Raw genomic sequence first — 16,779 nt, 5'->3', positions numbered from 1 at the left:
TACAGGAGAAAAGCAGCAGATGTTCTTTTCTCCTGAAAAAGCTTTAAGGTTTGTAAAAAAAAATAATTTAAAAACTAGTGGAAAAAAAGTGTTAACACTAAGATCTAAATACATATAAACTCCCACTGTATGGAATAAACACTCCTTGGTTTAACATACAGCATGTCAGTAATTAGCCTAAAATTGTTGGGTCTGTCCTCAAGTATCTAATGTAAAGCAAAGAACACTACACTCTATCTCATACCATAATATCTCTTAATAATACAAAATCCAGCCATCCTACATAAGTAGGGTCATGAGACCCTACTTATTTGCTGTGGCAGTTTCTGATACATTTTGCAGCAGGTAACTTAAGATGCAGAAATCATATTCTCAGAAAAAAAAAACCACCTTATAGCAAGCTAGCCTTATCCTCAAAGGTCACAGAAAAAGGGGAAAAAATACTTAGTTTGTCATAAATAGCAGTTCAGATTACATAATTCACAGGAGTCTCATTCTGACTTTTTTCTCTGATCCATGAGCATGTTTTTTATGGTCCCAATATCTGTGCCTTTACACTTTTCTACTTGAAAACACAAAGGTTAGAATAAACTCAACCATCCTTTATTAACTTTAATAATGCAAAGAGTTTCAAAATGACAAAGAAAAATAGACCATGAAATCCATGTTAACAATGTATCTTCAAGAAACACAGTTATCATAAGATATAAACCTAATCTCTCCCATTTAAGTGCTTATCAACATGGATTACAGATATTAGAAAGCTAGATGGGATCACAGTTTTACTTCCTCTATACACCCACCACTGAACTTCCCTGAGTTTCCCTTATTAAGATAATTAATTTATAATGGTTAAATTTCATCTTCCAAAATATTTCTAGTCTTGTGCTGAAACATGAAGACATTAAACATCTATTTGGTACTTGGTTCAGGAGAAGGAGGGAAGGAGGGACAAGAATCTGATTAAAGACAAATTGATCATTACACAGGAGCTTTGCAAATTTCCCAAAGCTCCATTTGGACAACCCACAGGAATACTGTTCAGACACCAAGAATTCTATCACTTATTTGTTAAATCCACAGAAACTTTTCTACACAAACTAACTTTTGTTAATTACATTTTGAGTGGAACTCCTGATAACAGAAATTAAAAAAATGGCATTAGATGTAGGCAGGATGGAAAGGATCCAGAGAAAGGCCACAGAAATGATCCAAGCCCTGGGAAGCTGCCATGTGATGAAAGGCTGAGAGAACTTGGTTTGTTCATCCTTGAGAACAGAAGGTTGAGAGGAGACCTCATCACCATATTCCTGCATTTAAAAAGTGGCTACAAAAAGAGGAAACTCCCTTTCTACAAGGAGTCACATGGAAAAGGCAAAGGGTGATAGGAATAAGTTACACCTGGGGCACAATGGGAAAATTTTTCACAGTGAGAACTATCAGACATTGGAATAGTCTCTCCAGGGAAATGATGGATTACCCAACACTGGACACTTTTAAGATGCAGCTGGACAGGGTGCTGGGCCAACTTATCTGGATTGTGCTTCTGCCAAAAAGACGTTGGATCAAATGATCCAAATGGTCCCTTCCAACCTCATACTGATTAGCTAAGGAGAATATCTTGCTCCTACATCATTTAAATACCTCAGGATGTTTTTCCCAAAGTGTGTTTCTTATTGCTTGAATATTTATATACCATCTGGACTTAAAACAGACATGTCCTCAAAAGTAGTGTGATACCAGGCTTCCACAAAGTCACTATCACTTTTGGAGCTTGCCTCACATATTTCACTGGTACCAAACTTGGATAAATTTGTTGTGGTATTGTGACAAATTTCCTTCTTCTCTAGGGTCACATATCCTCAGGGTAAGACATTAACTCTGGGAATATAAAGCAATTGAAACTGATTTTTACCACCTGGGTAAGAGAAACCCACAGGCTGGAGAGTAAGGCAATGGACACCAAAGACAGCATGACTAGAATTTTGCAGATAATCTGAATTTAGTGACAGGATGGCATTTTCTGAGAAAGAAAAATTCTGGAGGAATTGAAAAGGTTGAAAAGGAAGATTGAGAAAAGTTTGACCACTGCAGTCAGTTTAGGGTTGAGAGACACAGTGGCTATGATTTACTTCTTTCCTTTGAAAGATCCAGGAGTAAGACTAAGGAAAATTGTATGAGGAAAAAAATAGCAGGATAGCAGCACAGGGAATAACGTCAAGAGGAGTACGGAGCTTTGCTTCATCTGCCAGAAAAAGAGACAGTCAGCGGGAATCCAGCTGGCATCTGGGGATATGTCTGAGCCAGTGCTGCTCAGGTGAGCAGGTTATGACTGACCAGTGTTTGCCCCAAAAAACACAGAAGTTAATGGTGAGATTAACAGGAATGTTTACAGCTCTCATAGCTACTGCTATAGTCTCTCCAATCTACCATCTCAAATAACTCTCATTGAATTATTCATGATGTATTTATCACTTACTATTCACGAGTATTAGGGCTAGAAAACTGGTTGTTTTGCTTTTTTCATTTCACAGTTAAGCATCAATCTGAAAATAAAGTAGTTATTTCATATACTCTGGTTTGGAGAAAACCTGGAGGCACCCAGTAGGAGATAAAAGCCTAAAAAAGTGCAAATCCACGAAATTTTACCAGCATAGCAGCAGTTCTGAGGTTTGGGCAAACCTTGTGGAAGGGAGCTCAGGTAACGGTTTCTTCTCAAAAAGAAACCCCAAAAAAACTCAGTAGACTGGTATTATTTCATATATTTAAATTAAAATGAAAGATCTTTAATTATACAATTTGGAATATGAGAACTATTCATCATAGTGTAAAACTTTTTTTTTTTTTTAGAATACTTCATAGATAAATAACAAGAGCTTTTTAATTATCTGTCAGGTGAGAAGTAAAACATAAGGATAGAGATTACTTAATTACATAAGTATTTCAAAAGTTATTATTTCACCCATCTACCAGGAAAGCCCCAAATTAGATTTGCAATACTGGTCTCATGCTGAACAGAATAATGGACACGTCCAGCCTTTCTGAGGCTGGAGAAAAGGCTGATTTTAGCCATATTCTGACATATGGCACACAGGATATATCCCTTCCAGTCTTAACAGCCAAGTTTCACTCTATATCTTGATAGAGAACATGTGAATATTTATACCAGGGTATAATATTGACAGGGGTGTCTCAGATTGCTGAGTCTGTTCCTAGAGTTTCCGTTAGATATTTTTTCCACAGGTATGTATTACTGCATGCTTAAAAACTATTCCTATTTATAACAGAGAGGAAAAATGAACAGAGACTTTTAAAATATTGGTAAAAGGAACATAATGTCCCCAAAAATGTTGCAAAGATATTTTAAAGGACAGCTTTTATGTAATTACGCACAACACAGAAAGCACCTTTGATTTGAAAATTATCAAAATTAAAAAAAAAATCCAACAAACTGTGACCAACCTTTATGTCTGTGAGATCCATCCATGTCAGAAAACTCAATGTGATTTTCATCAGCCCAATACAGCCTGTGGTTGACATAATCTATTGTAAGAGCCATAGGTCTGGATATCTGTGTCTCTATGATAACGGTTTGTCTGGATCCATCCATCCCAACACGGCCAATGTGAGGGTACTCACAGCAATCAATCCAGTATAAGTATCTGCAAAAGAAAGCACAACAGCTGAATAATAACAATAAATATTTCCCAGAGAGGCTGTGGATGCCCCACCCCTGAAAGTGTTCAGTGGGTTGAATGGGGGGCCTGAGCAACTTGATCTAGTGAATGGCATCCCTGCCCATGGCAGAGGGCTTGGAACCAGATGATCTCTAAGGTCTCTTCCAACCCAAACCATTCTGTGATTCCATGATTAATATATTTATTCAATCTCAGGAATAAATCGGTAATTATTCTATAATATTTTGACTTTCCAGATTTTTTTTTTATTTTTCTAGATCTGCCTGTAAATAAGTGTGTTAATTGTAAAGGGTTTGAATAGGAGAGTCCTCATGTTAGGTGTGATTTTACTAAACTAATTATGGACTAATAAAAAGTGCATTTAAATTGCTCAGTCTTGATACCTTAGAATTTTAAATACTACCCAAATTGGACTCTGTGAATCTCAAATCTTGCATAAATGGCATCACTACTAAATTTATCAGAAATATGGTGTTACACTTACTTTTCTTTGTCATATAATGAAATTATATTGCTTTAAGAAGTACTAGTGCCAGAACATTAGAACAGTTTCTCACATAGAGAGCTTAAAAATGGGTGAAACACGGAGAGAGGCTGTTGGAACGCTGAGGAGCAATTTTTTCCTCAATATGCCATTTAACCACAATGCAGAGCACAATTGTCATAAAGAAAGAAAAAAGTCCTATTATTTAGTACATGGTTGCAGTTGCTACTGTTGTGTGCCATTACTCAGAACCTCAGGACAGATCTTTCCAGCTGGGAAGCTGATACGATTCTACTCTACAGGTTTTGGACAGGCTTTCCAAAACCCAGATGCAGCTCACACTCTTAATAACCACCTGGAATTGTATTTGTGTGCAGGAGGAAATAGTGGTCCTAAGAGCAGCCACAGGTGCAATATGCTGGCACCATACTCCACATAAACAGCAGAGAAAGGGATCTTTCTCCACTGACTCCAACAGGACACATTTTGTTTGGAAATATGTCGTTACTCTTGCACAGCATCAGCAATGTAATTGATTATGCATTTCTCCTTTGTTAGAAAAAAATAAGATAAAATTAATATTGTTTCAAATAATAACTCTGAATTTGAAATAAAAACACAGATATATTTTTCAGCAGCTTGCCATATCATAAACAAATACATAAATTTATTTAAGAAAGATATTAAGACAGCTTGGCCTCAGATCTAAATCTGTACACACTGAAAAGGAGCCAAGTAAGTTTATTATGCCTATATATATATATATATACATATATATACATATAAACTTTCCTGAAAAACTGGGAGTCTCCATACGAACTTTGTAGGTTGATATCTGCATACACAGGGAACATATCCTGGATGCCCAGGTAATCAAAGGGAGAACCCATGTTTTGGTATATTGAGTATATTTAACAAAGATCTGTATGCTCCCTACCAAATTTGACAGGGAAAAAAAGGGTTCAGTTACAAGAAAATTAAATTCTAGTTCTAAGAACCAGTAGAAAATGCCTTTCATCTTAAAAATAGTAGATAGTTTATACCAGTTATCATCATACCAATTTTATAAGTAGTGATGATATAGTAAGCATTGGTAATACACATTCAGGCTACTGATATCCAGTGTAGCTGAAAGTTAGATGATAAACATTAATTAGTATTTTCTGTCTACTTTTTACAAAAAAATATTTTAACATCAAGTTAGGATTAAATTCAAATTACTGCAAATTGGCTTCTTCATACCCAGCTTGAGGATCTAAGGAGAGATCTCTGGGAAACTTCACCCTCTTGCTCACAAGGACAGTTGGGTATAAACCACTGAGTTTAGACACCTCAATAATTCTCTTTTCAGTGTCAGACCAATAGAGATTCTTCCCAATCCAATCGACAGCCAGTGCATTGGGAACAGCTGTATTGTGGATTACCTAGAAAAGTAAAAATTACATAAATTATTCATCTAAATACTGGGGAAAGGAACAACAACTCAAGAGTTACTGATACCAGAATATTGAGAGGCTGGATATTCAATACAGCTACATACATACCCTGTGAAAAATGGGTATTACTCACTGTTAAATATTGACACTTCCCAAGTAATGACACTTCTTAAGGAACTAAGATAGTGTGACACTTTCCTTATAGTAAGGGAGAAGGGAGAATACTTCGATGAAGTAAATAGCAAATTCCCAGCTTCTCTGTATTATGCACCAAGTTCTACAAATTTTGGACTTTTCGTTTTTCATCTTAGGCTTCTAGTTTTCTCTTCATGTAAAAACAAACAAACAAACAAACAAGCAAACAAACAACTTTTTTCCCCATTACTAGTTTAGTTTTTCTTTCCAGAGAGCAGAACGGAGATGAGGCTTCTCTCCCCACAGTGTGCCCTCAAACACATCTGCTTCTCAGCTCCCCACTTCTCTCACTGCCCTACATCAGCATATCTTTCATTTTAATATCACAGTGGTACCATATGTCATTGTGACAGATAGACCATAAGAGCACTCAGCTGAGTTCCAGGAAGAGGTTACTAGTTGGAAAGTAAACAGTGTGCTCTTATTTCCAACATTCGTGTGGCAGAAGAAAGAGGAGTTTGAAAAGAATTAGTTAAATTTCAAAAGGACTACATGATTCAGGAGATAGGAGTAATTTAGTCACCTACTGGAAAGCCCACGCTCTGCCCACAGGGATATGTTATTCTTGAGGTTTTGGAAGACTTGAATAATTCTGAAACTTGAACAAATTCCTCTGGATATATGTGATCATGAATCTCATCATGACTGTCTGACTCTGTCTTGCTTGGCTGGGAGTATTTCATGTCAAGTGTTGAGTAATATTAGAAAATTCACAAACATTTGAGGCCAGCTTATTCTAGGCTTGAAAATTCTATTCCTGAGAAGGTCTATTCTGACTTATTCTGTTCCTGGTTAGGGTTTGATTGGGTCTGAGTAACTAGAACTTCAGAAAACCACAAAACAGAAAGCAGTTCTTGAAAATATTTGAGATTTCTTAAGTACTAATAATGGGTTTACTACTGTGCTGTACATTATTTATTGTCATCTTCAGCACTAAAAGCATGTGCTTTTAGCCTATCAGCCATAAACCTGATTATGTACAATTGAATGTGTTAGCTTTAATTTTATTTACCATTTGAAGATACTGAAAATTTTCAAGAGAAGAATGGATATGGTGAGATACTTTAAATCCATTTTATAGTTATGAATATTCAAACCCACCTTTTCAGGTTGTTACATTATTTATCATGTTATCAAATCTAGTTTAAAAATAAAATTCAGGCATGCACAGATTTTTTTTTATATGAATAAAATATTTTGTTTTCTAATACTTTCCCAGTACCAGCTTCACTGGTTTATAAATGTGTAATTGCAGCAACTGCTGCACTGTAACATGGGACATTTCCTGTAGAAATGGATAACAGCAAATTCAGTGGTTTATCTACAACACCTAAACACTGCACAACAGCATCAACCAGAGTAATTAGTCTGTTTTCTGATGACTTTTCCTTTGCAGAGTCACTTCAAGCTTATTCCAGTCGCTGAGATCACCAGTATGACATTTAACGTGCACAATCCAGCTTCCTGCAGCATTTTCCAATAACATTTGCATCTACAACACTATACATAAAATACTGTTTTAATGTCTGAATACATCTATGTGAAAACATTGTCATTTCAATTCTATAAATATCTCCTCCACGATCAGATGAAGAAGAAAAATGAGGTGCCATCAGGTTGCCCAGGGCAAGAAAGCCAGAGTTGGTGTGCTGAAAAGATGTCATCTCCTAAAAGGGAAATCCTAGACAATGTATCAAACAGGATCATTTACACTGATAGTAGATCTATTTATAGTAAAGAGTAACACAGGAAGTATGAAGGTAGTAAAATAAGAAATTCATACTTCAAGGGAAAAGTCTATCAACCATAAAAACTCTCATGACAAAAAAATAAATAAATATGTAAACAGGTTTTCTGGATAACAAAACCCATAAATCTTTAAATAATTAAGCAAATAATTATAATAATTTAATTCGAAATAATTTAATTTTAATAACATCAATTACTAAATATATCCTTTGGTGAGCTATTAGAAAGTCAGAGAGGTATAAAATTATCATTTTGGATAAAAGATGACTGATAGAATATTAGACAGCTACAACATATAATTCTTCATAATTTCTTGCATGTTTTTTTAGCTTTCAGAGGCCAAATGTGGTACAGGTTTTACAGAGAAAAAACCAAATTTTTGTATAAAATTAAATGCATTTATTTTCATAATTTTTGCTTTTACATTAGCATATTTGAGCAAAATCTCCATCAATATGACATTTGTCCTGTAAACTGCAAAATTATAATGAAGGAAAAAAGAAATATGCTATATGTTCCCATCCTAATTGTTTCTTATACTGTTCAAATTTCTGAAATCTTTCCTTAAAAAATTAAACAGTTATTAAATCATAGCAATAGGAGGTTTGGTCAGTTGTTTGGTTTTTTTTCTCCCTCCTGGTTATTACAACTTCTTGACTAGGAAAAATTCTTATTGGAATAGTTAAGATTAGAAATAAAAAAATCTGAGGTCATCCCCAGTCCTAAAACAGCATAACACAATTTCATCCAGAATGGAGAGATGCTTTGTAAATTGTTTAAAGGCATTAAATATGATTCAAGAATTTAATGGATTTTGAACCTCTTTGCAGGGACTCACTAGAACTTCTGACTAGATGCTGGATTTTAGTTTTACCCCCAGGGCATCAGAGTGCCACAAATTATGTTCTTAAGGTTCACTGGTACCTGTGAGCTTCAAACCTAGCCTTCAAAAAATGTGCTCTGAGGATGTTTCAGTCCATGCACTAAGCTGCAAATGAAAAACAGAAGAAATCTTTTCTCTCTGCATATTTATTGGTGCACAATGAGGGAGCAAAATTTACAAGGTATGTTACTGCTCATCTACTCCATGTTTCAGAAGGTCAGACATAATAGAATAAACGAAGGATTCCTTACTGCTTATCACCAATGCTGGAAAAAACGTTCACATAAGTCAACAAATGTGCTTAATAGTGGATTTGTGAACTTAATCCACTACAGAGGCAGAACAGACAGGATGTGGGGAAAGGGGGGGTGCAGTTTTAGCCCGGATTATTCACAGCAAAGACATGGAGTTGTTTTCACTGTCAGGGTAGTGAAGGTGAGACAAAAAAATCCTAAAGACCATTAAAAAATTTAGAAGAAGAATTACACCAATGTATTTCCACAGCTTAACACCTATTTATAGCTCTTTTTAATTTGGCATCCAGTAAACCACATGGAACTGCCAATTCAGTCAACTGTCAAATAAGTTATAAGGAATTTAGTTCCTAAATACACTTCTCTTAGTCCCTATCGCTACTTCAAATAAGATATAAATGCAATTAAGTTTTACTAGGACTTGCTAACTCCTGCTGTGTTTGTATTCATACACCAAAGCCTCACAATCTGGGTTAAAAACAAGCAGGAGTATTTCCCAAAATATTAAAAAAAAAATTAATTCTAGTAGTAACATTATTAATCCCCAATTACCTTGATGTCACTTCCATTTAAAGACATTCTGTTTATGCGACTGCCATTTGGTCTGCTGGAATCAATCCAATAGATGAACTCTTCTCTATAGTCAAAGTCTACTGCAATCACATTGTTCAGCCCCTAAAAATAGGGAAAAAAAAAGTCTATTTATTCAAATGTTTGAATATAAACCACTGGATAACATTCAGAATAAAATATACGTTGCATTTAATACTCAAAAAGCATTATTTTACTGACTGTATATTTGTGAAGCAATTACCTCATTTTTCTATATATTACTTGTGAAAAATCAGCATAAAATAAAGATTGTAACATAAATAAATGGTGACAAAGAACCGTCTCACTTCAAAAATGCAGATGGTGTATGAGGCTAAGGGAAGTTTCTGGTTTTTTTCTTTACTATTATTAAAATGAAGTTTAGCACTAAACACTTTGACTTTTGCTCAATTTCTCTGTTCATTACTACCTTTGGCATTTCTTTGGCAAATTAGATGAGAGAAACAGAAATAGTATAATATCTATGATATTTAAGTAACGAAAAAAATTCCTTAGAAATATAAATTAATCAGGAATTCAAAATAGTGGTCTTCAAAAAATTTTTATTTTAATTCCTAAATAAAGAGATTTTGACTATTTACACATTATGTTATAGGTACTGTGTATATATACACACAGACACAGACGTAATATATACATGAAGTGTGAAAGCCAGAGATCCAGCAGGCATCTGGGAGTCTCCTATGGCTCCAATTACAACACCAATACATTTTAAGAAAGAGTAGTGATCATATCTGAGCTACTCCTTACTCCACTAGGTTGGAAAGAGCAATCATATAATAATGGCTTTTCATCCCAAATGGCAGATAAGAAGGAAGGGGGTTGCATTCAGACGAGGGCTCTTATTTCCTTATCTGCCCCATAACCTGCTTAACGTCCTGACATGTAGTGAAATTACAATTATTCTTAATATACCAAGATGTTATCAATGAAATATGGAGCAGCAGTGGTAAAAAGAACGGAAGCTGTTTGTACTCCTTTTAAAACTGCAATATCAGTTAATCAATCCCCTTATCAGCCCCGTGACATTCTACTCTCAGGTGGATCAGCAACCTCCCTCGTGAATGTAATTCATCCCTGTAAAGGGGATGTGCTGGACCAGCCAGTTCTAAAATAAACAACTAAGAACAACAATATTTAATTGCACAGAAACTTGATACACGGCTTATCTGCCATCTACCACTGTGTAATTACTGTAAATCTATCTCTTGATCAAAATGTAGAGAAAAAGAGCAATTAGGATGCACAAATCATCATTAGAGTAAGCCTGAAACAATACAGGGTTGGAGGACCACTCATTTTCAAAAATCCCATACCTATGTATGCAGTGTTTTATCAAAAGCAGCTGCAGCTCTGTCAGTCATAACTATGCTGCAAAACACTTGTCCTGTCTCTTTTACTATTAGTATAATTGTACCTATAGAGAAATCCCAACCCCAAATTCTTAAACAAGGAGACAACAGGTGAATGAATACAAAATACTATTTAATACAATTCTATGACATTCTAGGAATTGAAGTCAGCAATTTTTGAAAAACTGGTCTTATATCTATATGTTCTATGACACTGTAAAAGTTTCCTAAGGATCCAGACTAATAAAAAGAATTGACTGCTGGCACGTCTTTGGTTTCAAGTGTTTTATTTTGGGTCAGTTAGTTTCAATATTTATCAGAACATCAATTTCAGGTAAAATATTTCTGTACATTTGTAATAGAGTTCTCTGTCCAGACATCATCTCCTCTTTCTGAGATGTCATTTAAGTCCTTCTAACATAATTCTTCGTCACGTCATGTGCAATCTGCTTTTTGGAAGGAATAGGGAAGATTTCAAATGGCATCAGCTGCATTAGTCTCTCATCTTAAACCTGTGTATTTGTTTCTGTTGCATATAGCACAGGCTGTGATATGTGTTCCCTTGGTGCCTGCCCCAATTAAAAAAACAGATAAAAATCCCAAATAATGAGGAAGATTATCTACTCTGCTTATGGAAACCCTAATGATTTTGATGACTAGGAGTGAAGGAAATGGAAAGCAAAGAACATACATGAGACACAATTCAAACAGTTGTACTGTTTATGTATATTTGAAAAAAAAAAAAGAAAATAGAGGGAAAAAGCTGGCACATAACTCAGAGAAGACTGAATGAGCTCCTGCTTTCAGCTTCTTTACTCTGAGTTTATATGAACAACTGTTAGAATGGTAAAGCACAGACCAAATACACAAAAAGAAAGGTGGGTTTGCTCCTCTGCCAGAGCCACTCTGGTATTTGCCATTGTCTGGTAGATGTCCAGGAAAGAGTCAATCTATCCTAACATCATAAGGACACAAAGATGTCCTGCTGAGGGAGACAACTCCATGTGTGGTTCTGTTGGTATAGCTCCTCTTCAGCTTTCAAATCAAATGCTGTATTTGTAGGAGCAAAGGCCAGTAGGTTCAATAGCAGAGGTATTTATCAGACCAGTGAATTAATGTGATATGGAAAACATAGATTTTCTTCAGTGGCTGGAGCTATGTGGTCTCTAATGCACTGAAGAGGAGTCCATTAAATTGAAGACTGATGATGCCCTGAGACAATCTGTCAGCACCGACCATCAAGAAAATTTACTGTTTGTTCCCCTCTTTCCACAGGCTTCCATTAACAGATACACCAGCAAAAGAGGGGAGAGGCAGTGAGATGGAAATGAGAGGGAGACAGAAGGATTTCAGAAGAACAGACAGACTTTAACATAACATTTTCTATGCTTAAATAAAGCCAATGTTTAATGCAAGATGGTAATTTTGTAATTACTGTTGTGAAGACCTAAGCACGTCTCTTGTGACATTAGGGTGCACAGCTTACTGACACAGGAAGTCACAAAGAGCCTAATTATATTAACAGGTACTAAATAATTTCCTAGTCTTACTACAATGACTGAATATTATTCAAGGAAATAGATATTTTTATTAAAAATATTTTGGAAATCTAATCTGTGGTAAGTAACTACACTTAGGTGAAGCACAGAAGAAGAGCAGAAACTGCTAAAAATGTCAGCTCTGTATTTACTGGGTGAGATCCTATTTTTGGGTTTTTTTCCTACATTTTTTTGCCTGTTATAATAATTTAGAGTAATTACTTAAAAAATAGATTTAGCTAAAGATATAAGTTCATGTATTGCTATAACATAAATCTTGGGATTGTCTGTCTAAAAAATAGATTTAGATTGTGACAGTAAGCAGCCCAAATAATACATGGCCAAATGGTTTTTTGTTGTTTTGCTTGGGTTTTTTACTGGAATTTACAAATTGAGCAAAACATATTGGGATGAAAGAGGATCACAAATAACATAATTTTTTAGTACATCAGAATGACTGACGAAACAACTGCCTGAGCTTTAATGTTGTCAAATTCAGACAAAATAGTCAATTTAAAGTATTACAACAACTCTGAAGATACTGCAGTTGTTCTGTGGTGCTCACGCCAATTGTAGGATGATGTTTCTGTCAGTTGCACACTTTAGAAAAGAATAAAAGTATTGAGTTAAACTTAGAGCATGGTACTATGATTATACCTGTTTCAACAAAGTGTAGTTGGATCCATCAGTGCTAATTTTTCTTATTTCATGATGATCAGCCAGAATTAAGAAAGGTTCCTCATCTAAACCCCGGGAAAAAGAATATATTAGACTAGCTTTACGTTAATTTATGGAAAATCAGGAATACAATGCTGAAATACAGATGGTTTGAAAAATAAATGTTACATGCTCTGATCAATGTTATGGATGAAAGAAATATTTAAAACATTCAAATGTTCCAAGAAAGATCAATGATGCAGTATAAAAATGAACAAAGCAATCAATTAGTATATCTTTCAATGTAATTTAATTCTTTTGCCTTTGCAACGTGGGAACCATTACTGTATTTTATCCTAATTTAATGTCAGAGATTAAATTTAAATTTAATTCCATACGTTTTAATGTCAACATTTAATTTTAAATTATCGCTAAGACTATTAATTGTTATGGTTGCAAACTGAGCATGTTTTGACCATTGTTTTTTGAGATTTCAATACTCTGGACAGTCTGGTGATAAAGAAACAGCTATTTGTAAAAACCATGATTCTCTAATTCTGAACCGAAGCTAGATTTGACTTTTTTAACCCCGGATTTCTAATTTATATAAAAAAAAATTATCTTCAGATACTCATTCCTGACGTCACTTACTTTGACATATCTCTCACACTGGCATACATAATAGTAAAAATAATATTTTTTTAAAGCTGTCTTTATTTTAGCTCTATTAAGAGAGACCTCAACTAAAAAAATAGAAAATATTACCAATGATAATTTAAAATGTATTAAAGGTCTTGTATCTATTGCTTATACATTCTAGAATGTAATGTGTTGCCCAGCCTACTCCGCTCTTGTACTGAACATATTTGCATTTTATGCTCAACTTTTAAGACATAAATGACCTGATGCATCATCCTCAGCCCTGACTGCTGGTGGTATGTGGAGAATGGCTGCAATGCTCTGCTCTGGTGTAAAGGCTTCAAGGCAATTTATGCAAAAAAATCAGCATTAGGCCAAACGTGCCCATGTTGGCATCTCCTTGCAGCAGAGCCATCCTTGCACAGCACTCACAGCTTTGTCATGACCACTTCTCAAGTTTGATGTATTAACCACTCCAAAAAAACACTTCTAAGATGTGCCTTAGCTTCCCTTCTCATCTGAGTGATCTATAGCTTCTAAATGTACAGGTGGCTTGCAAGGTGGGAGACAGGAATAGAACAAAAAAAACAGCTGTGGAATTTCTGCCCTCTCTTGTGTTTCCTCTGCTTGCTCAGGGAAGCACCTGAAACTGGATTATGAGGCAGACAGAGGTTCCAGCCTTCTTGTCATTTAGAAAGAAAACTGGAAGATTGCCTGGGCTGTGAAGGAAACCCAGCAGAATCCACCAATAGGTTTCTGTTCCTTTCCTGTTGATATTTTGCTTTTCCTTTCACTGATCCAGCCAATCCCACTCACTGAGGTACATAAAAATAACATCAGAGGGGTGAGGAAATAACCAGTGCTCTTACATATCTTGAGTTTCACTGTGTAACACATATAAGACTGAAGGATTTCATATGCTATAAGAATAATTGAGTTTGTATTTTCTATTACTTTTCCTGCTCCTTCTTTTCACATGAAGTTTGATGTACATTCTAATATTCTTAAGAAACCAGAAATCTTTTTAACACTTATCATAATCATATTGTTATCATGTGACTCAGAAGTAGAACTAAGTGATGCATTTTAACTTTCTTAATACTTTTTCTAATAAAGTTATTAATTCAAACTTTCATGATCCACTGTATCTACTACAAATGATCTGAGAACAATATATATTAAAAATATAACTTATTACATTCAGATATTGAATAATGTTCCTATTTTATACTGAAGAGGTAGGAGAGTCAAAGTAGCTTTGTTTATCTTGCATAGAAAGGTAACAAAGACCTTGGGGCTAAGGTTTTTCACAAATTATTTTGGATACAGTTGTGGATTATAAAAAAATTAAATAGTAATACCTGACAGGGATTTGCAGCCATTGAGGTTATCAGGTTGTATTTCATACCCTTCTGCACACAAGCATTTGTAGGTTCCATATGTATTGATGCATTGCTGGCTACAGGGAAATCCAGATGAACATTCATCAATATCTACACACGTTTTGCCATCATCCTTCAGGAGGAATCCAGGCCAGCATTTGCACTGGGAAAGAAAACCAAACACATTCAAGTTTAATTTCTCATTGATTCTGTTTATCATCTTGTGTACTTTCTACTGAATATCTTAGCATCATAAACTTTTTATGGATCTCATTTTTTCAAGTAACATCTTAATTACATTGTTGTTTATATGGTTTACAGGGAATTTACATGTTCCCTCCTGTAATCTCTGTATCTCCAGCTCTCTAGTCTATGGCCTCCTGCCTAGGACACAGTTTCAGAGGTTTAAATATTTTTAAAGTTAAGCCACGTTGGACAGATTTTATTTAGTTTGCAGTGGGCAAAGATCCCAGAAAACACCCTCACATGCAGACAACTAACAGGTTTATTCTGTTTCTAAGGTGATTTTACTTTGTTTAAATATTTCTGTAATTAATAACTACCTGTAAAAAAGTGGAGAAAACCACTATTCCTGCTATTCACTGCTATGTATTTTCCTTTTTTAAAAATGATTTTCAGTGCTCTGTATATATATCAGTATGATTTGTTGTATTTTAAGCATTGTATGTTATCTTTTCCAAAGGTTTAAATTATATATTCCACCATTTCTTAAATATCATTGACAATTGTTTCCTTACAGGAAATAAAACTTTGAATGTTCTTATTATGATAGGTAAGCTACTTTATTACAAGGAATTACCACATAGTGGAGTTTTATTATAATCACACAGTAGTTAAACATTTAAGAACTAAAAACTTGCATTATATTACACCACATTTTGTAATTATTCACCTTGTATCCAACAGGAAGATCCTGACAATCCTGTGAACAGCCACTAACTTTCTTACTGAGGCATTCATTAGTGTGGCAGCTTTTCTCATCAGACCCATCACTACAATCCTCTTTGTTATCACAAACATCACTTTGAGGAATGCACTTGCCATTTTTGCACATAAAAAAAGAGCTGTTACATGACTGCTCTGGAAAACAAAAAAAAAAAAAGAGAGCAACAACTTGGTGTCATCTATTAGTATTTGGAATTAATTTTCTCATGGATCTGCTGCTATGTGTGCATGTGAGATGAAATAATTGTGTAAAAATTGAATATTTATTCTGTATTGACAGCATTATAATATCTTTTGAATTTTCATTTTCTTTAAAGGTTATTCCTCTTTTGGAAAATGTGTGAAGACTTCAACTTACTACTCCCTCCTACATATTTGTTTTCATATAATGGAGAATCCTCTACATTATCTTGGCACAAAATACAGTTCTACAGTTCACAAAAGTTAAAAGGCATGGTTTCTCTCCCCTGTGGATGCTGAGGTGTTTAGTAACATGACTGACTGAATTCTGATTCATTTCTTGTCTAATGATATGTATATATGTTTTTCCCTCTTTGACAAAACTTGAATTCATCATTTCAGCTGCATTCAGATCCCTCAAATCACAACAGGAACACTTGCATATAAGGCAGGTATGTTGCCTCACCTCAAACCAAATTAGCGTTTTCCATCAAAATTGATGTAAAGGACCGGGATAAAGTGCAATAAAATCCTAAGGCATAGACAGAAGAATTGGTCTTTGAAAAAGCCATCAAACAGAATAACATGTGCAGACCAGGACTAATTTCCCTCTCAAAAACCAGTCAGACCTCGGCCAACTTATTAATGTGAGTAGAAAATATCTATAAAATCAATTGCATTTGGTCAATAATTTGCTGATAAAATTGAACCAGTGTTTATTATTTATAGTGAGAGAAACTTTACATCCCCTTTC

General features: G+C 34.8%; 1 protein-coding gene across 1 annotated transcript in view; it reads right to left on the bottom strand.

The window, feature by feature from the left end:
* The window catches only part of LRP1B (LDL receptor related protein 1B), a 672,863-nt gene that overhangs the window by 96,428 nt on the left and 559,656 nt on the right, over positions 1 to 16,779 (bottom strand). Inside the window, exons 53-58 of the mRNA XM_027656245.1 lie at positions 15,793 to 15,980; positions 14,859 to 15,042; positions 12,859 to 12,944; positions 9,252 to 9,374; positions 5,425 to 5,606; positions 3,463 to 3,662 (exon numbers count right to left, since the gene is read on the bottom strand). Of these exons, the coding sequence (XP_027512046.1) occupies positions 3,463 to 3,662; positions 5,425 to 5,606; positions 9,252 to 9,374; positions 12,859 to 12,944; positions 14,859 to 15,042; positions 15,793 to 15,980 (963 nt within the window). The remainder of the gene's footprint in view (positions 1 to 3,462; positions 3,663 to 5,424; positions 5,607 to 9,251; positions 9,375 to 12,858; positions 12,945 to 14,858; positions 15,043 to 15,792; positions 15,981 to 16,779) is intronic.

The sequence above is a fragment of the Corapipo altera genome, unplaced genomic scaffold (genome assembly GCF_003945725.1).
Source record: "Corapipo altera isolate COAL_440 unplaced genomic scaffold, ASM394572v1 68, whole genome shotgun sequence".
Lineage (NCBI taxonomy): Eukaryota > Metazoa > Chordata > Aves > Passeriformes > Pipridae > Corapipo > Corapipo altera.
Note: the sequence above shows the minus strand (reverse complement) of the source record. Positions and strands in the feature narration are given on the sequence as shown.